Below are 21,492 nucleotides of genomic sequence, written 5' to 3' on the forward strand. Positions count from 1 at the left end.
ACTAATCCTCTAACCAGGACGTGTACACAAAATGCTCTGAGGAATGGTGGAGAAATGGTTAGTGATGTTACATCCCCAAGCACCAATGACCTCTATGAGACAACCACGCAGCAATGAGAAGCACCTGGGGCTGTGGAGTCACAATGCCTGCATTAAAATCCAACTCTCTCGCCAACTTGCTGTGTAACCTGGATAAACTCCCTTGCCTCTCTGGGCCTTAGCTGCCTCCTCTGGAAGGGAGGCACAAGTCAATCAGTAAAATTCCTTAGTAAATGGCAGCTGTCACAACCTCCAGCTGGGGTGGCAGGTGGAGCGACTGCTGAGGCATCAAACAAGATTTTTGAACTTGTATCATTTTTTGAAAGTGAACAAACAGTAACATCATCCTGTCTTCTTCCTGGAAGCTATCCAAGTGTAATCTGAGGAGATGAGAGGAGATAGAGAGGGCATTCAGAAATAACATCCTTCTGGGACTTCCTTGGTGGTCCAGTGCCTAAGACTCTGTGCTCCCAATGCAGGGGGGCTGGGTTCGATCCATGCTCAGGGAACTAGATCCCACATACTGCAACTGAGTTTGAATGCCTTGACAAAAGATTCCTCATGCCACAAGGAAGACAGAAGATCCTGTGTGCTGCAACTAGACCCAGTGCAGCCAAATAGATAAATAACATTTTTTTTTAAGTATGAAAGAAATTCAGTAATGACCTAAAAATCCTATCATACTGATGCCTTCATGGAATTTCAGTGTCGACTTAAAAAATATTTACCACCTAAAAGTTGAGAAAGTGAAGAAGAATTAAAGAGCCTCTTGATGAAAGTGAAAGAGGAGAGTGAAAAAGTTGGCTTAAAGCTCAACATTCAGAAAACTAAGATCATGGCATCCGGTCCCATCACTTCATGGCAAATAGATGGGGAAACAGTGAAAACAGTGGCTGACTTTATTTTTCTGGGCTCCAAAGTAACTGCAGATTGGGATTGCAGCCATGAAATTAAAAGACACTTACTCCTTGGAAGGAAAGTTATGACCAACCTAGAGAACATATTAAAAAGCAGAGACATCACTTGCCCACAAAGGTCCGTCTAGTCAAGGCTATGGTTTTTCCAGTGGTCATGTATGGATGTGAGAGTTGAACTATAAAGAAAGCTGAGCGCCAAAGAATTGAAGCTTTTGAACTGTAGTGTTGGAGAAGACTCTTGAGAGTCCCTTGGACTGCAAGGAGATCCAACCAGCCCATCCTAAAGGAGACTGGTCCTGGGTGTTCACTGGAAGGACTGATGTTAAAGCTGAAACTCCAATACTTTAGCCACCTGATGCAAAGAGCTGACTCATTGGAAAAGACCCTGATGCTGGGAAAGATTGAGGGCAGGAAGAGAAGGGGACAACAGAGGATGAGATGGTTGGATGGCATCATCGACTCGATGGACATGGGTTTGGGTGGACTCCGGGAGTTGGTGATGGACAGGGAGGCCTGGCATGCTACGGTTCACGGGGTCGCAAAGAGTCGGACACGACTGAGCGACTGAACTGAACTGAAAAGTTGAGAGTTATGTTTTATTCGGTAGGAATTTTTAGGACTTCAAGCCCGGAGGACAACATCTCAAGTAACCCTGAGAGAACTGCTGCATGAGGTGAGGAGAGAAGCCAGGTTATATAGAAGCTCTACGACAAAGAACAGGTAGTCTGAACGTTGAAAGATTACTGTTAACTAAAGAAAACCAGATAACCCAGATTAAGGAATTTAGTGCTTTTCTACACAAGGGAAGATGCAAGAATCTGGGCTGAGGTGCACATGAAACCATTCCTTTGATGTGCATCTCAGCTGTCTGGGGCCAGTATCTTGTATTTTTTACATTCTGAGCTTCCTTGGGGCTCAGCGAAGGGAATGGCTACAGTCTGATGGCTGCCAGATGGCAGGTATTCTTTTACTTTCTGTGTTCCCTTAGGGCTCAACGGCTTTCACTGGAGGGACGCAATCGCTGACGACTGGACATCCTTGTTCACTGATAGGGCAGGAAATACTCTGTGTCTCATCAGCAACTGTCTGAAGGATTCCTAGAGCCCCCACTTAACACTGGGAGCTCCCCCTCAGCTGCTCTGCCCAGTCACCTACAATTCAGCCAATCCTTTCTCTTCAAAGAAACAAGGAAAGTTCCGACTGGACCGCGGTAACACGTTAACAAGTCAATCTGCCTGCAGGGCTGAGGTCCTGTGGTCACAGGCGTCTGGGCTGACCCTAGAGTGTCACCAGGCCAGGTCTTTTTCCAAAGCCACCCTGTTCCCCTCCCTACCCCACATATACACAGACAGGCAGAGATCAGAGGAGGTGCCCTGGACTGGTAAAGCAGGTTTTTGTGGTGCTCAAGTTGTTAAGAATAAGGAAATGCATTTTGTTTTTCAGAGAGAGGAGATGGGCCACATTCTTCAGCTCACAGGCCCCTGACTCTCCCTTCACTGACTCCATGAAGGGCTTCTCCTATCTTTGTGCGATTTCTGCTGGGTCAACATTTCCCAGTTTGGCAAATGGCAATTTGGAGCCTCACACTGAAAATGGTGGTAGTGATCTCTGAGAAAGGCTGGGGGAGAGGACTGACTCTTGGGCGTTTCATGGTCTGATAGCTCTATTCTTTGACCCATCCTGCCTTACAAGGTGAGGGGGTGTTGAACATTCTAGAGGCCTGGGGTATGGGGTCAGGCTTGGGGCTGGCAAACGATACTTGAGTCATTTTTCTTCTGCATCACACCCCCGCCCTTTTTTTTTTCTGCTGGAGTTTTCCTAAAATGTAGATAGGGAGCTAGGCTTCCACTGGGGACACCTCAGGCCCACATGGGTGGGCTGTGCCCCAGGCCAGCCAGAACCCTGAACTCTCCTTGGGTCCAATACTTGTTCTCTGGCTCCAAAACTTAACCGAGGGCTTCAGATTGACAGAGAGGAAAATCGGAATATGGCAGCTTACTATTGGGAAGTGTTGACTTTTCACCCCTGCTCTGTGGCTTCATCAATCCCTCTCAGCTGCCTTCACGTATGTTCAGGCATTTATTAGTTCTAATAATGTACACAACTTTGTGTTGAGCCTGGGGAGATTTGACAGGATGCTTAATCATTCAATAGAGAACACAGATATGAAAAAAACAACACCGATGCAGCAAGAGCCATGTTAGAAGGGGGGCACAGTGGCCCCCCTTCATGATCTGGGACAAAGATAGCAAGGCGGGCTCCCAGGAAGGGAGTACCACCAGCAGGCAGAGAGAGGATCTGCCCCATGGGCGGTGGGAGGAGAGGTTTCCAAGTTTTCAAGTTTAAGGTGGATTAGAATTGGCTGGGGAGCCTAGTAAGAATGCAAATTCTGGGAAACCTCACTGAGATTCTAATTCAGTTGTTTTCAGGTGGGGGCCCAGGAATCTGCGTTTTATAAGCTTCACAGGGGAGGGAGGGAAGATCTGTGGACCACACTGAGAAACTCTGCTTTGAAGGAATGTGGCAAAATAGCCATCCCTGGCTTTGATGGGATATTGGTTCATTTTTCTGGAATGTCCCCAAAGGAACTTTGGATGGCTCACTAATGACTCGTCCTTCAGTCATCTTACACAGACACACAGACAATATCCAACAAACTGGAAATGAATTCAGGGAGGGCGTCAGGGGCCTCGCTCTCCCAGAGGCACTGGCACTGAGCTCCCAGGATGCTGGTGGGCGGTTATCTCAGGAATGCGTCGGGGCAAGGTCCACGCTTAGGCAGGAACACTGCTCACAGGTGAAGCTGGGTCAGGGAGCAGCGATGGGAAAGCCCTCTGGGATCCTGCCAGGAAGGTGAGGCAGTCCTCAGCGGCCTTGTACAGACTTCTCTGCAGCCTGAGGCTGGCTCCCTGCCCCTCCCACCCCCGGGGGCCCCTCAGGGAGACTGCCTTCTCCAGCCCGGGGGTGGGGGGGGCACCCCACTCAGGCTGGTCCCAGCCAGGGGCTGCACTGGGTGGGGCGGGGGGTGGGGGGGAATGTGTGTGGAGGGGGTGATGGGCGCTGGCTCAGTTGGCCTCCAGTTTTGGCCCTCAGCACTGTTTCTGCTAGTCCCCACAGGGCAGTATCTCACCCTGTTCAAAGATAGTTCCAGGGACAGAGTTGCACGGAATCTGCTGTTTATTTCGCCGGCTCATGCCCCTGTCTGGGAAGCTTATCTGGGACCCAGACCTCCCTGCCTTGCTCTTGCCACTGTTGTCTAAGGGCTGGAATCCTGCCTCTGTGGTTTCTGCCAGGTGCCTGCTGGGCCACCTCCTCATTCCTTGTTACAACCGAGGGACACTGCCCCTGCCACCAAAGTTCCCATCTTCTGACTGTCCCCTCTCCCCCGGGGGCCACAGTGGTGGACTGCCCTGTAGCCTGCATCGGTTCTGACCTCTGACCCTGCCGCTGGGCATGCTGCAGGCTCAAGACCTTTTCTCAAGGCCTTTTCTCAGCAGGTGTGATCCTCTTTCCACTGAGCCCTCCCCCACCCCCATTTCCAGATCCAGCTTCAATCCCTTATCCCAAGTGGAGTTCCAGGAACAGGCTGAGAAGCTCCTGGTCCTCGGTAGTGTTTATACCTGGATGCGAGAACCCACTGCTTACTGATACTATCTGCTATCTGCGTCTAGAGGCAGAGTCAGCTACAGAACAAAAGAATAAAACAGGGCTATGCAAACATCAGTCGTGTTGGCCAGCCAGTGCTACTCAAACATTAACCTGACGAAGGACCACTGGGGATCTTGTCAAAATGCAGTCTCGAGGGTCTGAGGTGGAGCCTGAGAGTCTGCGTTTCTAACCAGCTCCCAGGAGATGCTGGTGTGCTGGTCCACAGTCCCCACTTCCAGGAGCACGAGTCAGGGTCACGCAAATGAATGGGAACTTGTCACAAGGGGGATGAGGCCAAAAGCGGGGCTCAGAATGGAGCATGTGCTCAGAGAGTAACCACTGGGTCCCCGAACTGCCACAGCACTCCAAAAAATGGACTCTGGGGGTTCTGAGCAAGAACAGTCTCGGGGTGCCAGCAGCCTCACCTGAGTGGACAGCTCCCGTGGGGGCACATGACCCCTGAGCCCTGATGCGGTCTCCTGTAACCAGATGAGCCCAGTTCAAGGCCGGCTCTGTCATCTTCCCAAATCACTGTCTCGCAAGAATCTGAGCTGGGGACATGGAGTCAGCTGTGGTTGCTGAGGTGAAGAATTACGAGACTGGCTGGCGCTGCGAAGGTCATGCGGGTCACCTGCAAGCTAATGCTGTGATGATGTCATGACTGTTAGCATTCTTAAGTAATTATTCCGGGTCTTGCTCTGGGCTGTGTGTCCTAAATAAGAGAATCCGTGCTGTAATTCTCACAATAACCCTCACAATGAATGGCAGTCCAATAGCATGAGCTCTGGGGCCAGAGAGCCCGAGTTTGAATCTTAGCCTTGCGACATTCTAGCTGTGTGACCTCGGGCAAATTACTTATCCTCTCTGTGCCTCCATATCCTCATCTATAAAGAAGATAGTAATAGTACTTCCCTCAGAATGTTAGTGTGACAGTTAATTGAGTTAATAAATGTAAAGCGCTTAGAGCGGGGCTTGGCACTCAATGAAATCTGGGCTATTATTTTATTACTCTTAGCCTTATTTGTGTAGAGGAAACTGAGGCTCACAGAGATTAAGTAGCTTGCCTGGGCGTCACACAGCAAGTTCGAAGCAGAACTAATTAATAACGTGGTTTATGAATGTATGGACAAACTTTAGGTCTGTATAGTCTGTATAAAGGTCTCAGGAGGTAGCAGAAACCATGACTTCGGGGGCGGGGGGGCAACAGGAGGGAATAGAGAGGCATGTATAGAGACGCTGTTTTTCACGGACACCACCTGTAGCTCCTGCCAGTCCAGCGGTGGGGGTTGCCATGACCTTTCTTAAATTCCAATGAAACCGCAAATCTCACAGTAGCCTCTTTCCTAGAGCCATGTCATGTGGGCCTCTGTTGCTTTTTGACTAGAACAGGCGTGACTAAAGCAGATCCCCTCCAGCAGAGCAGCCAGGGGAGATGACAGATGATGAAGGCTTCGAGAAGCAAGTGGTGTCCCAAGTGGCCAGTGAGGGAGGTGGCCCTTCAAAGGACAAGGTGGGCGTGGTTTCCATGGCCACCAGCGGGTGGGGAGGTGGGGTTTCAATAGACACAGGTGGGGGTGGCTTTGATGGGCCCCAGTGGGCAAAGCCATTGGTTGAGTCAGAGACTGGATTCAACTTTAGATCCGTGGCAGTTTGAAGTGCTTGTCTGGGCAGAGAAGTGATATCCAGCAGGAAACTGGAAATGGGCACCTGAGGTTTCACTACACAGGAGGTGGTTGAAGGCTTGGGGACACAGGCCACCACTCGGGAGAAGCTAAGGGATGAGAAAGACCGCCGGTAAAGGCAGAAGTTGGCAACACCGCTAGATGCTACAGGGAGGTCAAGGAAGATGACATGCACGTCGTCTGGTGACACTTCTGGAGCTTTGATCAGACCGAAGACTTGAAGACTTACTCTTGGAAAGAGAATACCTGAGCACTAGAAACGTCCATAGATGCCTGAAGAAAGGAAGAGATGTCTTGGATGTGAGGGCCGAGAAGCAGGCCAGGTCATGGGGAGAGGCTGAAGGGATTCTAGTCCTGGTTGGGTCTCCAGAATGATTTGGGACAAGTCTGTTGATCATCGCTTCTTAAACTTAGGATGGTATCAAAGGTTCATCAACAGAGGAATAAAGAAAATGTGATATACACGTACAATGGATTACCACTCAGCCATAAAAAAGAATGAAATTTTGCTATACGCAGCAACATGGATGAACTTTGAGGGCACTATGCTAAGTGAAATAAGTCAGACAAGGAAAGAATGATGATATCACTCACATGTGAAATCTAAAAAAAATACAACAAACTAGTGAATAAAACCAAAAAGAAGCAGACTCACAGATATAGAGAATAAACTAGTAGTTACCAGTGGGGAGAGGGAGGAGGAGAGGGACAATATAGGAGGCGAGGGTTAGTAGGAGGTTAGGGGACCATATGAAATCATATGTGTGAAACTTTTGAAAGTTGTAAAGCACTACAGAATTGAAAGAATCTTTCATTCAAAAACAAAAGAAAGGAAAAAAAAACACCTCTTGTTGCCACTACAGTGAGTGCCATGATCTTCAGAATAGAATTAAGAAAACTCAGTTGAAGAGATCGCATGGTCATCACTATAGATGAATAGTGATCCATCTTTCTTTTTTTTTACTTAAAGCTAAAAGCAAACAGTTTTTCTGACTACAGAACTTTTAAATTCTATAACTTGACGTGTGGAGTCATTTACAAGGCCTATTATTTTTGAACACAGCATCCTCTTTATTTCCCCAATCTGTAAGGATTTGGTTCATGCCCTCATTATGTGTCTGTAAACTTCATGATGTCTGTCTGTGGTCACTGCTGTACCTGCTTCTTAGCACCGTTCTCACCAGGAATGAAACACACCAAGGCAATGCATTCTTTTTTGTTTGTTTGTTTTTTTGTGTTTTTTTTTGGCAATGCATTCTTTGCTCTCAATTCTAGCCAACATGCAACAGAAGTGGAAAGTAATTCGTGCATGGCTGGAGCCACTTCAGACCTGAGACGACCCAACTGACTTCTAGGGAACCCCAAACAAACATCCTGACGGATGTGCCACTGGGCAAGCAAGAATGCTGCAGTCCAAGTCCATAGGCCCTTCAGATACCAAAGTGTCCAGGTAAATTTGATTCCTGATAAGTCTTTTACGCCGAAGTAACAAGAGATGGGGCTCCCTTGACCACAACGGTCTGTGAAGAAGGTGAAGCAAAGATGCTGATCACCACCAGGGACAGGGGAATGTCAGCTGAATCTTGATGCAAAGATGTCAAGTGACGATGACACCTGGAGCGAGAAGTGCAGAGGCCCCGCTTGGACAATAAGTATTTGGGGGGACTTCCCTGATGGTCCAGTGGCTAAGACTCCATGCTCCCAATTCAGGGGGCCCAAGTTAGATCCCTAGTCAGGGAACTAGATCCCACATGCCACAACTAAGACACAAATATATAAATAAATATTTTAAAAAAGAAACACGTGTTTAGGGGTTGACATAAAAATGTTCTCAGGATGATGACCACCTCAACGGGCTGCATCTACCTGTACTTGGAAGGCTCTTCAACCCTGGCCAGATTTTGCCGGCGACCACCCACAAAATACCTTACAGCATTCTGGCTACAAATGTTTGGCCAGTAGTTTCCAGACTTCAGGGGGCAGCAGAGTCCCCTAGGGTGCTCCTTGAAAGACAGCTCTCAGGGCTCCCAACCATCCCCCACCCCCCACCAGAGTGTCTGATTAGTATGTCCAAGATGGGATAGGAGAGTCTGCAGATCTAATAAGTTCCCAGGTGAAGCTGATGTCCTGGCTGGGGACCACATTTTGAGAACCACTCAGGCCTGGTGACCAGTAAGGAGGCTGAAGAAACACCCAGGTCCTCCACTAGCAGCTGGCAAATATTTGTTTCATATCAGCAGTGGGAATAAACCACTCAGGTTGGTTTGAAATGTTTTGAGTTATTAAGATACCCCTCCCAGTCTTTGTTGACCAGGAAGATGTGTATATGCTTAAGTATGATCCTTTTTTTTCCAGAGAAATGAGAAATGGCTTATATCCAAAAAAATCCTGGTGCTCAAAATACATGAACTGAGCAGAAACTACCAAAGTATAGATAAAGCTAGCAAGGAGACCTTAATCACCGCACTTAGAACTATACGGACGGTGACCTTGAATTTGATTCTGACCAAGCCTACGAGGTAGGTTCTAATGTATTCCCATCTTGTAAATGAAGAAACTGAGGCTCAGGAGGCTTTAAGGGGCTTAACCAAGATTGGTGAACTAGCCAGTGACAAGGCTGAGATGGACAGTCCAAGTCATGGTCAAGGGGAACAGCAATGGGCAAGGCCTCCCTAGAGGATTCTGTTGGGTGCGGGACCTTGCCTCTTCCTAGACTTGGGATAGGAGAGCTGCTTGGCACAGGTACCCTGGCTCAGCCCAGGGAGGAACAGGGAAGACTGTTCCCTCTGCTCCTCTCTGTGACCATGGATACGTGACTCCACACATTCTTGGATAAAGAGAATGTCCTCCCTGGATCTGCTCAGCCCTCTCGCTTCCCTGTGCTGTATTTCACAACGTGGGAGAAAACCCTACTGGACTGTGCCACCACTGAGGCTTCGGGTCAGCAAAAGAACGAGAAGAGAACTGCTCGTAGCATCATAGGGATGCAGGTAAACAGGGCTTGCTCCTGAAGTCACTTCCTTTAGCCCACTTAGCATAAAAAAGAGGGCCAAGCTACCTCATCTGCCTTCTTTGGTTCCCTGTTTTTGAAACAGGGATTGAGATGGTGCTCCCCTACTCTCCCCACTTCCAGGTTACTGTTGAGGAGTCAATAAATCAACTGTTTGTGGTGTGCAAAGCACAGGGCACAAACCAGCAATATCACCCATTGGAAACTCAAATTTCTGGGCCCCTTAGCAGCAGTAAAGAATCGGCCTGCAATGCAGAAGACGCAGGTTCGATCCCTGGGTCAGGAAGACCCCTGGAGAAGGAAATGGCAACCCACTCCACTATTCTTGTCTGAGAAGTCCCATGGACAGAGGAGCCTGGCGGGATATAGTCCATGGAGTTGCAAAAGAGTCAAACATGACCTAGTGACTAAACAACAGCTGACTCAAACTAGGGGCAGCAGTGGGAGCAGAGAGGTGGGATTGAGGTTAACAAGTCCTTGAGGTGATTCTGATGCTTCCCAAGTGTGACGATCACTGCTCTAGAATGTAAACTCCCTGAGGACAGGATTTTTGTTGGCTTAATCACTTGCTGAATCCCCATTGCTGGAACAATGCCCAGCATATTTCAGATACTCTATCCATTTACAGGCGCTCCATAAATATTTTTAAACTGAGTCCAAATGAAACAGGAGAGGAAAGAAACCAAGGTTCAGAGAGCCTGGGATTTCTATTTGCACAGCTTGATGACTATTTCTCACTAATTTGTAGTAAATGTTATGAGTTGGAGATGGTCTTGTGTTACCCTTGCATTCCTAGCACTTAGCCAGGTGACCAGCTCATCCTCATTGGCTCTCGGTAACACTCTATCTATGGAAGGCACAAAGGTCTCTCAGATCCAAATCTAAGCTCACACCACAACTACCAACTGGTGTCTAAGACAGGGTCCTCCCTCCATCTACCCAAGATGGGTCAAATTCTAGCAAATACCAAGCCCCTGGTCATAATGTAATTTACCTGTTTAACTGTTTGCCCATCTCCCTCACCCGAGGGTACACCCCATTGTAGCAGGGACTTTGCTCTGATCCTCGGCTAGGGCAACGGGGCCAGAAGCCCAGTAGGCACTCAATAAATACTTGCTGAATGAATGGCCAACCCCAGGCTGGGTGGGACGCGATAAATACCAATGCCCTTCTGTACCACCTCCAAGCAGATTCTCAAACGGCTCTTCAGCAGGGCACGGGGAAGCCCCAGTGAAGGACAAGGATATCAAAGCAGTTATCAATGAATTCCAGAGATGCTGCCCGCCCCCTGCCACCCCCCCAGCAGCCGTTTTTGCTCAGCTATGACCACTGCAATTCATTACCCCTACCTTACACACCGCCCTAGTGCCAGCTCCCTGGCAAGAGTCACTTCACTCCAGAAATTCCAAAGAAGGGCTTGTCTCTGATAAGACCAGGGGGGAAAGAATTTATTGGTTTATTTATACAGTGAGTGCCCCAAGGTGGTTTGCAAACTCTGATGTCAACGTGGCTCAAGTGAACCCTGGTTCAGCAGGAAGAAACTTGAATTGGAAAGGAGGCGACAATGGTTCTTGTTCCCCTACCAAGGCAAAGAAGGGTAAACTCGCCTATCTAGTCCCAGCTCCCATGTGAAAATCTGGTGTGCAGCAGGCACTGGGTAAGACCTGCCTTTCCTCTCCCCATAACCCTCGGGGGTAGGTAAGCCCTCCTCTTACCTGTGGTTTACACAATTGAGAAGGGATTTGTTCAAGGTGACCTACTACCTGGAAATGACAGAGGCAGACTTGACTTAATAGCCTCTGGAGATCCTTATGGAGACCTTATCCACTGCAGGGAACTGTATGATATGTCAAACCAGCATTGGGCTGGAGCCGCACATTTTCCTCCATAGTGATATATGCTAATATACGCTAATAGGTATATATGCTAATAGGCATGTTATCTCTGTAGTTAAAAAGGTCCCTTTACCTTTGCTCTCCTCCCCTCTTCCCTTCTTCTCTCCAATGCACTGAAAAGGTTGCAGCGGTCCAAAAAGTAAGGCTCTGTAATCAGACAGACCTAGATTCAGATTCCAATTCTGCCCCTTTCTACCTGTGCAACCTTGAATTTGTCCCTTGGCCATTCTTAACCTCAGTTTCCCCATTAAGTCAGAAAAATACTATGCGCAAAAGACTGTGCTTGGCACATGCCAGGTACTAGATAAAGATGACTAAATATAACCATTATCATCGTGATTGCCAGGGGCCAGTTACGGTTCTCACTGTGACATAAACGCAGGTGGAAGAAATTCCTGGGCTGCACAGTGCCGCACTCACAGAGCCCTAACTATCCAAGAAAAGCCACTTCAGATGCAGGATCAGAAGGCTGTCCCAGGATCATCTCATCCGAACAGCCACCTGATGCCCGGATCTTGATATTTTATCCTTCCTAGTTAGGCACCAGTCAGCGGATCCTAAGGGCAGCCCAGAGACAAACCCAACAAGTGACTGCCCCTGGGCAAGGAGGAAGCCAGCCTGGGGACAGCCGGGCTGCCATCAGACTGGGCCCAGCAACAGCAGGCAGCCGGCTGGGGAAAGTCAGCAGCTGCCGTTGGCCTGGTGTCCTGGCTGCCAGAGAGTGATGAATGGAGCAGGGGAAGAAAAAAAGCCAACAAAGGTGTCCCTAATCTTGATGCAACTTCATTTTTTTTTTCCTGGCCGACCATTGAAGGAGAACTTAAGCCTCGGTCCTTTTTCTTTGGCAGACATTTGAAACTGAAAGATCCCGTTTCTTTGCAATGGTGAGATGTCATGGGTAGAAGCACTGAAGAAGCGATGGGGGTGGGGGTGGTGGTGAAGGGACGTAACCCACTGCACTAGTCCTTTTTTCCCCCCTCTCTGCTCTCTTCTCCACCCCCTCTCCCTGGTCCAGCATCTTTATAGAATGTTCTATGTTCTTCCCACACAACAGTGAATGCACCCCCCACCCCCCCCCAACCCCCCACCCCAGCCCCGGCCCCGTTATTTTGGCAGGAGATTTGCTGCTCAGGAGCCAGAGGCTTAATGGCCCGCTGGTGAAGGTTAAATAACAAAACGCCACTGTATCCAGTTTCTGAGTTTTCTCTTCTTTTATCTCAGTCTGAAACAGGGATCCAGGGCAGCTGAGAAGCTTGTCAGCAGCAGCAACCAGAGCCTCTAGCTGTTCCACCTAAGGGTGTGCGGCTGACTGGCTGGCCCCTCTGTGCTGGGAGAGGCAGGGCATGTATTTTTCGCCCGGACTCAGCCCCTATCCAGCCCTCCGCCCTGTCCAAGTGGAAGCACAAGGAGATGCTACCCAGGCCATTTCTCCAAGGGAAGGGGGCTTCTCCTATCCTGGGCCCCTCACTGAGCTGGGGGCAGATCCTCATTGCCTGAAGGCAGAACGTGGCCGGAGAGAAAGCTCCAGGCGCACTCAGCATGGACAGGCGAGTGCCGTGAAGTTGGCACCCTTGCAGATGCGGCCAAAACCTGACAGAGGCTTCTGCAGCAGCAGGCCGGCCACCTTCCACCTCCCACTTATTCTAGCCTCGTCTCTCCTTATGTGCACCTGAGCTTGGCGTTCCAACCTTCCCAGTAACTAAGGCAACCTGACTCTCTTTTCTTCAACAGGGCCGTGTTGCTCGGCTCCCCTGACTCCCAGGGGAGTGGGGAATCAGGTCAGTTTGGTGAGGCCAAAAGCAGGAGGGGCGGTAACAGCGAGGAGCTGCCTTAGTGGTTTACTAAATCCCTGGCTTGGTAAAAATGCTTGGGAGCATTTACCCAAGCAATTTGGGAATGGCTTTGAACTCTCCACATACTGCATCCTTCAGAGTTTCCCTGCCTCCGTCTCTGTTCCCTGCCTCCCTCCCAGAGTTCTGGTTGGCTGGCTGCTCCCAGAGGGTAGCCTTTGTGCCCACTGGTCTCCCAAGCCACCATGTGGATTTCACTGGCTTTTCTGATCAAGCCTCCTTGCCAGCATCTTTCCCTGAGATCCACAGCAGGCTGGCCTCATTTTAGGAGTGAATGGTAACCTTCCAGCCCAGTTTGTCGACAGAGCAGTTGGAGTCCTAAAATGGCTACAATAAGGAGGGCATGGCAGCCCCTCCAGTATTCCTGCCTGGAAAAGTCCCCATGGACAGAGGAGCCTGGTGGGCTACAGCCCACGAGTTGGCAAAGAGTCGGACACGACTGAGCGACTAAGCACACAGCACCATCCGAGTGTGGATTCAGGAGTTCAAACACCTGGGCTCCAACACTGGGTGCATCACCTCGTGGTGGGGACCTTGAGCAAATATAAATTCGTAACCTTTCTAAGTCTCTGTTTCCTTATCTGAAGACGGAGAGAGTAACACTATTTACCTTACATGATTGGCAAAAGGATTAAATGAGATCATAATATAAGACACTTTGCGTGCAGCTCAGAGTACATATTAACATTTATCATTATTCATTTGTGGGTTCCAAAGCCTCTTACTTCTTCCAGTTAGCTAGACTAGTGCCTTTTAACCTTATTTCTTTCTTAATGAATGACATAAGATACTCCCATGCACTGCAGATGCCCATGAGACGTGTAGATCATAAATTCAGGCCTTGGAAGGAGAAGAAAAGCCCTCTCATAATTGTAAAGGCCCAAATAAAGGTATTAGTGGATCATTAAGAGCAGAAGCATGGAGAATAGAGGCTTTGGGTAAATTCCCTGGCAGGCTGGTTATAATTCCCGCTTAAGAAAGCATGTCAGAATGTAAATTGGTGGAAAGTGACATTAGTCTGACAATAATCTTAAATCTATTTAAATTGATTATAAAAATAGTAGTGCACTTCCAATTGCTGTACTTTGCTCGACACATAACACATTCCTATGACACGACTCACACATGATTGTGACGCTATGAAAGAAACTTGCTGGTCATCAGCACAGCCAAAAAGGATTACAGAGAATAAACCACAACCATAAAATACTCTCAAATTATTACAGTGGATGAGGAGAAACTGGGTCTGATTTTCAAGGAAAAGTTTACATAAGAGAAAGAAGAAAGGAGGCCTTTCCCTGGTAGCTCAGTTGGTAAAGAATCCACCTGCAATGCAGGAGACCCTGGTTCAATTCCTGGGTCAGGAAGATCCCCGGGAGAAGGGACAGGCTACCCACTCAAGTATTCTTGGGCTTCCCTTGTGGTTCAGCTGGTAAAGAATCTGCCTGCAACGCGGGAGACCTGGGTTCGATCCCTGGGTTGGGAAGATCCCCTAGAGGAGGGAAAGGTTACCCACTCCAGTATTCCGGCCTGGAGAATTCCATGGGCTGTATGGTCCACGGGGTCACAAAGAGTCAGACACGACTTAGCGACTTTCATTTTTCACCAGAGACTCAGGGTTGACATTTGCTGTGTGACCTGGGACAAGGCATTGGTTTCAGTTTCATCAAGTGAAATGAGAGGGCTAGACATGACCAGAAAGGTCCATACTAGTTGCAAACTGCTACAGAGCTGGAGGCTATTGATATTTCTCCTGGCAATCTTGATTCCAGGTTGTGCTTCATCCAGCCTGGCATTTCACATGATGTATTCTGCACATACGTTAAATAAGCAGGGTAACAATATACAGCCTTGAGGTACTCCTTTCCCGATTTGGAACCTCAGATACGCAGATGACACCACCCTTATGGCAGAAAGCGAAGAGGAACTAAAGGGTCTCTTGATGAAAGTGAAAGAGGAGAGTGAAAAAGTTGGCTTAAAACTCAACATTCAGAAAACTAAGATCATGGCATCCAGTCCCATCACTTCATAGCAGATAGATGGAGAAACAATGGAAACAGTGAGAGACTTCATATTTTGGGGCTCCAAAATCACTGCAGATGTCAGCTATGAAATTAAAAGATGCTTGCTCCTTGGAAGAAAAACTATGACCAACCTAGACAGCATTTTAAAAAGCAGAGACATTACTTTACCAACAAAGGTCTGTCTAGTCAAAGCTATGGTTTTTCCAGTAGTCATGTATGGATGTGAGAGTTGGACTATAAAGAAAGCTGAGTGCTGAAGAATTGATGCTTTGGAACTGTGGTGTTGGAGAAGACTCTTGAGAGTTCCTTGGACTGCAAGGAGATCCAACCAGTCCATCCTAAAGGAGATCAGTCCTGGGTGTTCACTGGAAGGACTGATGTTGAAGTGAAACTCCAATACTTTGGCCACCTGATGCAAAGAACTGACTCATTGGAAAAGACCCTGATGCTGGGAAAGATTGAAGGTGGGAGGAGGAGGGGACAACAGAGATGGCTGGATGGCATCACTGACTGGATGGACATGAGTTTGAATAAGCTCCGGGAGTTGGTGATGGACAGGGAAGCCTGGCGTGCTGCAGTCCATGGGGTCGTAAAGAGTCAGACACGACTGAGTGACTGAACTGATCTGAACAGAACTGGATGGGGACTTGGTCTCCATTTGACTCAAGTATTTTCTAGGTGAAAGTGTTAGTCGCTTAGTCAGTCTGACTCTTTGTGACCCCATTGACTGGGCTCCTCTGTCCATGGGATTTCCCAGGCAAGAATACTGGAATGGGTTGCCTTTCCCTTCTTCAGGGGATCTTCCCCACTCTGGAAGATCCTGTACTGTAGGCAGATTCTTTACTGACCTCCTTGTAAAAGCTAAAAGATTTGACATTCCCAAGTGTCTACTGTTACATGAGGCTCTATGATAGTTTCCCTGCCCAATTTAACTTATTTCATGCTCATAATGCCTCTTGACAGCTCATGTATACCATCCCATCCTAAAGAAGACAAAACTGAGGCTCAGAGAGAATACATAACTTATCAAGGTCACTCAGGTAATAAGCAGCAGATCAAAGATGTCAGGATTCAAAGACTCTTTCCATTTTCTTTTGTTTTTTAATTTTATCTGTTTATTTTTGGTCCCGCCACGTGGGGCTTGTGGGACCTTAGTTCCCCAGTCAGGGATTGAACCCACAATCCCTGCGGGGGACGTGCATAATCTTAACCACTGGACCACCAGGGAAGTCCCCTCTTTCCATTTTCTACACTGCTCTCTGAATAACTGGCCTGGCCACACCAGAATGGCAGCAGGTAAGTGAAATCATGCCTGTCCGGGCTCCATTCCCCAAGGGTGAATTCCTTAGGCAGTAGAGCAGAGGTTTTGATTCTGCAAGGGATTCCAGGCAGCTGAGTGGCCAGAAATGTGGGTTCTGAGTCGACACGCCTGGCATTCACATCTCAGCTCCTCAGAAGCTGAGTGGTTTTCTCCAAATTTAGGCCCCCTAAGCCCCGAGCTTTCTCAGGTAGATAATCTACTCCCAGGGTTGTTAGGGGGATTAAAAGAAATCCTCCATGTAAAGTGCTCAGCAGACTGCCTGAATACAGTCAGGGCTCAATCATTATGTCTCAGCTAAACAGGAGGGCATACAGGTAGTGATGAGCAGTTTCTAAGCTAATCCATGGCAGGGGTTATGACTCTGGGGTCGGTAAACCCCCTGAAAAGATGTGCCAAAAGCCCTGCTCATGCTTTTCTTCGAGAAACGTCCTTAACCTCTGTTGGAAGCTTCTAAGGGTCTGTGACCAGAAGGAGATTAAGATCTTTTGCCTGCTGTAAAGCCCAACATCTTACACTGTGAATTGTTCCTGTAATAACAGGGTTGGCAAAAATTCCTCTGCATATCATGAGAGAAGTTGCTGGGTTCTCTCAACAAGGCCTGCCAGCCACGTGGGCCTTCAGCCCTGATCACACAGACGCAGAGACTGTTCCCACAGAGCTCCCAGGTGAAGAAAGTCTGAACACATTCCCCCCCTCGCCCCCACCCCCGCCCCACACACACCAAGGAGCAGGAATTAGGCTTCAGGAACCTTCTCTGGCAGCGCCAGTTCCAACAATCCATTCTTCCTCGGAGAACAATCAGTGCGTTTGTTGTTGCATACCACTAAGTTAAATACACCCGGAGTGCTGGCCCTTGGCTGGAAGCTTCCAGAAGCATCTGTGGTTATTCTGCTGAAGGGGTACTGCTCCGTGGCCAGATCGGCAGCACCTGATTCCCCACGGACCTGGCACCTTCTCTAAGACCAGCCCGACCTCGGGAGGAGCCCGCGGAGCTTGGCGGAGCCTTTGGCCCAGTCGGCAGGGCCCCGAGCTGCCCACTGGTCCCTCTCTGGTTGTTGGGACAACCGTCCTCAGGAATTTCGGCCTCCCAGTCTTCCCCTGGGTGAGAAGGGGAGAGAGTTGGCAAGGCTGGCTGCCTGGCTGCTCTTCCAACCCCCTGGTGAAAGGGGAAGCTGAAAACTGGATTCCCTACCCCCAGCAGCCTCCATGGCGGACAGCACACAAAACAGCTCAGGCCGGAGGGAGGAATGTGCCAAGACATTCTTCAGGGTTGGTAACCCGAGACGCTATTTTGTTCTCGGTGGCTAAGAAATCACTTTTCTAACTGAAGGACCATTTGACTTACTTCTTTTAAATTCAGGGGAATGGGCAGGCATATCTCCTTGATTCAGATAAGAAAAAAAAAACGACAAATGCATGCACACACAGACATACAGACAAACACACACCCAGCAGAATCTTTTTTCTTTTATGTGATATTTTGTGTCATAGCATTAACCAGCTGCAGAGATGCAACCACCCTAATTTCTGCCCCCCACCCCCCCCCCCAGACCCCACCACCTCAAAGAGTCTGGCTCTTTTTTAGCTTTCCTCAATTTTTTTCCTCCTCCTTACAGCTCCCTCACCTTTCTGCCTACTGCCCTCCTCCCAATTCTGCCATGGAATCAGGGGGGATAAGGTGAGGCCAAACCCGAGTCCATGAGATCATATCTGAGAACTGGCAGGGGGCCTCAGAGACCATCTCATCAACTTTCACCTCTCACCAAAGAAGCGCTTGCACCTCAGAGAGGTCAGGAGATTTGCCTGAGGCCACACAGATAGGGTGAGAAGGTCGACCTCCCTTCTGGGGTGTGCGGGAGGGAATTCCAGGGAGGCAGAGGTGGACACCCTCTGTTCAGCTGTTTCCCCAAATATTCAAAGTTGGCTCACTGCAAGAGTGAGCTCAGAAGCCCTCAGCATCCCAAGATCAGGGGCCCCACTCCAGGCCAGTGCAGGTGGGCTGACCGGAGATACAAAGGCACAGCGTAAAACCAGTGAACAGCAAGGCAGAGAAAGTGAGCAGTTCATTAAGCACCAGTTATACGTTTTTAATTCCTCTCCATTGCTTGCCAATCTGCCTAAAAACATAGGCTGCGGAGGCCTGTTGCTGGGGCCGTGGACTGGCCACAGGAGTGAATTCAAATAGAAAGGCACTCCCCCCCACCCCCCACCATTGTACTTTTTAAAGGTTCCTTTCTCTTTGAAGCAATAGATATTGCTAGTTTCCCATTTGCAAAAGTGGCTAAAAAGAATTCAGATTGGGTAGATTCAGTGTCAAGTATTAAGTCAGCAATAACAAGTGATATAGCAAAAAAGGTGGTCTACATAATACTGAAACTTGGGAAATTATGCCGTAGCCAAGTCAGTTTTCCAAGGAAGCTATACTGAGTGCCCTCTTCCAAGGGTAAAGAATGACCGCTGCTTAAGCAGCTTTCTGCAGCTGTGTTATCCTCTCAGTGCCCCAGAGAAGTTCCCAGATACAGGACCTGGGGTGAGTTAGCAATGCCCTCGACATTCAACTGCTGACAGCACACTGGACTCCATAGCGGCGGGGATCTAAATGGGGGAAGACACACAAACTTGAACTTGTGTCTGTTTTAGGCAAAGACAAGGGACTGTGGAGGCGAGAACTTCAGAGCTGGTAAAGAATTTGGCAAAAGGCAGAGTGGTGGTGAGAAGGTCAAACCCCCAAGCACATCCCACCTCCGGATCCCAAAGTTTGTCTCATGTTTGAAAATGGGAGCTGGGCCCTGATTGTCCATATCCCTTCCACTTTCAAGAGTTCCACTATTACCCTTTCCCTTCCAAGCAAATCATTTGTCTGACAAACAGGCAAATTGAGGCTCAGAGGTTAAACAGCTTGCCCATGGGACACTGAGCTCTTCAGCATTAAAAATGTCTCTTTCGGATTAAATTGATGAGACATTCAGCATAGTACTGAACTCAGAGGCGACACCCAGTCTGTGTTGAATGAATGAACCAAAGTGCTCACAGAAACTATGAGCAATCTCAGCTCACATTTTCTTTCTTGCTTTTTCTTTTTCTCAACTCTCATCTTGATTACACACCCCATCCTAGACTTCTGGAACCTCCATTCCCACCCCACAAGATGAAGCAGCCAAACAATTCAACTTCATTGCTTTACAAGCACCTGACACCCAAGGTCACAATTACCAGGTGAAAATTCCACATTCCTGGGACACTGACCACAGAGATGACAGAAAAGGACAACCAGCCGTCCCAGAGGGTGGTCCTCGACACCCTGCCCCCAAGATATTCAAGGAGAGAGGGTGCTGTGCAAAAGAAAAAAATGCCAAGCAGTCAAAACCAGGAGAAAGTCTGGATGCTAAGAGCCACACCAGCCATCTCACACTCCACCTGCCTCAGCAAAAAAAAAAAAAAAAAAAATTCCGGTGCTCCAACCGGCGTGGGGCCCACCAAGGTCAGGACGCGATGGTGCAGGATTGAGGAACCCCGGTCCTCAGAGGAAAGGAAGGCGGGGAGGAGAAGAGGCGATGGGCAGGGCTTTGCGGCGGCCTCTCACCTCCATCTACATCCTAACAGCTTCCAAGTTGCCGTGAGATTCCTGGAGAACCAGTCTCCCCGATCAGCCCTCCCCCGCTCCTTCCTCTCCTTCCCACAGTCGGCCTCCCGGCCCCCAGAATGCCGCTGCGCCCCATCACTCCGAGCCTGGGAGGCACCTGTCAAAAATCACACTCCGGGCTGCCTTCCCCAGCACGCAGTGTCCTTCCTCCAGCAGCCTCCCGCTGAGTCCTGGGTGCCTACCACCCCCTCCAAACCAGATGCTTTCCCATCCCCCGCTTCTCCCCCCCACCCCACCCCATCCTGTGCTGGGGAAAGCCTCCCCGGGAAGCCCCAGCATCACTCGGCTAGATCGCTCCCCCAACCCCCGCCCGACCTAACTAAGGGGGAGGGGGGACGGCGGGAGGCGGGGCTAGAGCTTAAGGTCAAAACTCCCGGCAGGTGCCGGCGGGGGGCTGAGTCCTCCCTCAGAGGATGGCGCGGGGTGAGGGGGTATCCTGGACCAACTGACTGGCCGACCCCTCCTCCCAGCAGCTCACCCGGCAGGAGCCAGCGATCCGGAAGGGCACGGGGGGTGGGGGGCACACTGAAGACAGCGCAAGAGGCTCGCAGAGCTCCCAGGGGTCCCCCGCCACGTCCCGGCAGGTGGCCCCTGGGGCAGGAGCGGGGTGGGGGGTTCACACGGGGTCCTACCTGTCCCGCGGGTCGATCCAGCTGGTGGTGCGGCTCGTGTGGTCTATGTAGTAGACCTTGCCGTCGAAGTCGCGCGCCTCCTCCCAGCCCTCCGGCAGGGGCAGCTCCGGCCGGGGCATCTTCTCGAGCACGGCCCGCGCTCCCCCATGCAGCTCCCGGCCGCCACGGGGGCCCCCCGGCTCAGCGGCTCTGGCCGGCTCCTCTCGGCTGGGGCGGCCGCCGAGGCACCATGATCGGGGTGGTGGGGAGGGAAGGTGGCGTCCGCGGACTGGGGGCCCCTAGTGAGGGCCGGCCGGGGTGGCGGCGCTGTCCATGCGGCCCTGCGGCCCCGGCCCGGCGCCTCCCGCTCCTCCCGCCGCCGGCCTCTCACGCTGCCATGTGCGCCCGCAGCGGCGCGGTGCGGGCCCGGGTGCGCGCCCGGCCGGCGGGGCAGAGCGAGCCGAGCGCAGCTGCCGCCTGTCCTCCTCCGCGGCGCGCGGCGCCCTGCAGCCTCCACGCCGCCGCCTCTCGCTCCCCTAAGCCGGGTGCTGTCCCCGCTCTCCCTCCGCCGTTCAGCGCTCTCTCGGTTTGCGACTCCTGCCTGCGCCAGGTGCGGCTCGGGCCGTGCAGGTAACCGCGCTGCCCCGGAAACTGGAGGCGGAGCGCCGGGCGCCAGGGTTCCCGCGTCCCCTCCCCGCGCCCAGCGCCGCGAGGGCGGGTCCTAGGGCCCGAGACGCGCCCCCTCGTGGGACAGTCCCAACCGCCGGCCGCCCCTTCGCGGCTTCTGCCGGGAGGAATGGGAGCCCGCCCTTTACCTGGGTCCCGGACCCAGGCTGGGGCCCCGGGCGGCGC

General features: G+C 50.5%; 1 protein-coding gene across 1 annotated transcript in view; it reads right to left on the reverse strand.

The window, feature by feature from the left end:
- Positions 1–20,870, reverse strand: part of WWC1 (WW and C2 domain containing 1) — a 156,652-nt gene extending 135,782 nt beyond the window's left edge. Inside the window, exon 1 of the mRNA XM_043464764.1 lies at positions 20,662–20,870. Within this exon, the coding sequence (XP_043320699.1) occupies positions 20,662–20,780 (119 nt within the window). The 5' untranslated portion in view covers positions 20,781–20,870. The remainder of the gene's footprint in view (positions 1–20,661) is intronic.
- Between the last annotated feature and the right edge of the window lie 622 nt (positions 20,871–21,492).

The sequence above is a fragment of the Cervus canadensis genome, chromosome 4 (assembly GCF_019320065.1).
Source record: "Cervus canadensis isolate Bull #8, Minnesota chromosome 4, ASM1932006v1, whole genome shotgun sequence".
Taxonomy (NCBI): domain Eukaryota; kingdom Metazoa; phylum Chordata; class Mammalia; order Artiodactyla; family Cervidae; genus Cervus; species Cervus canadensis.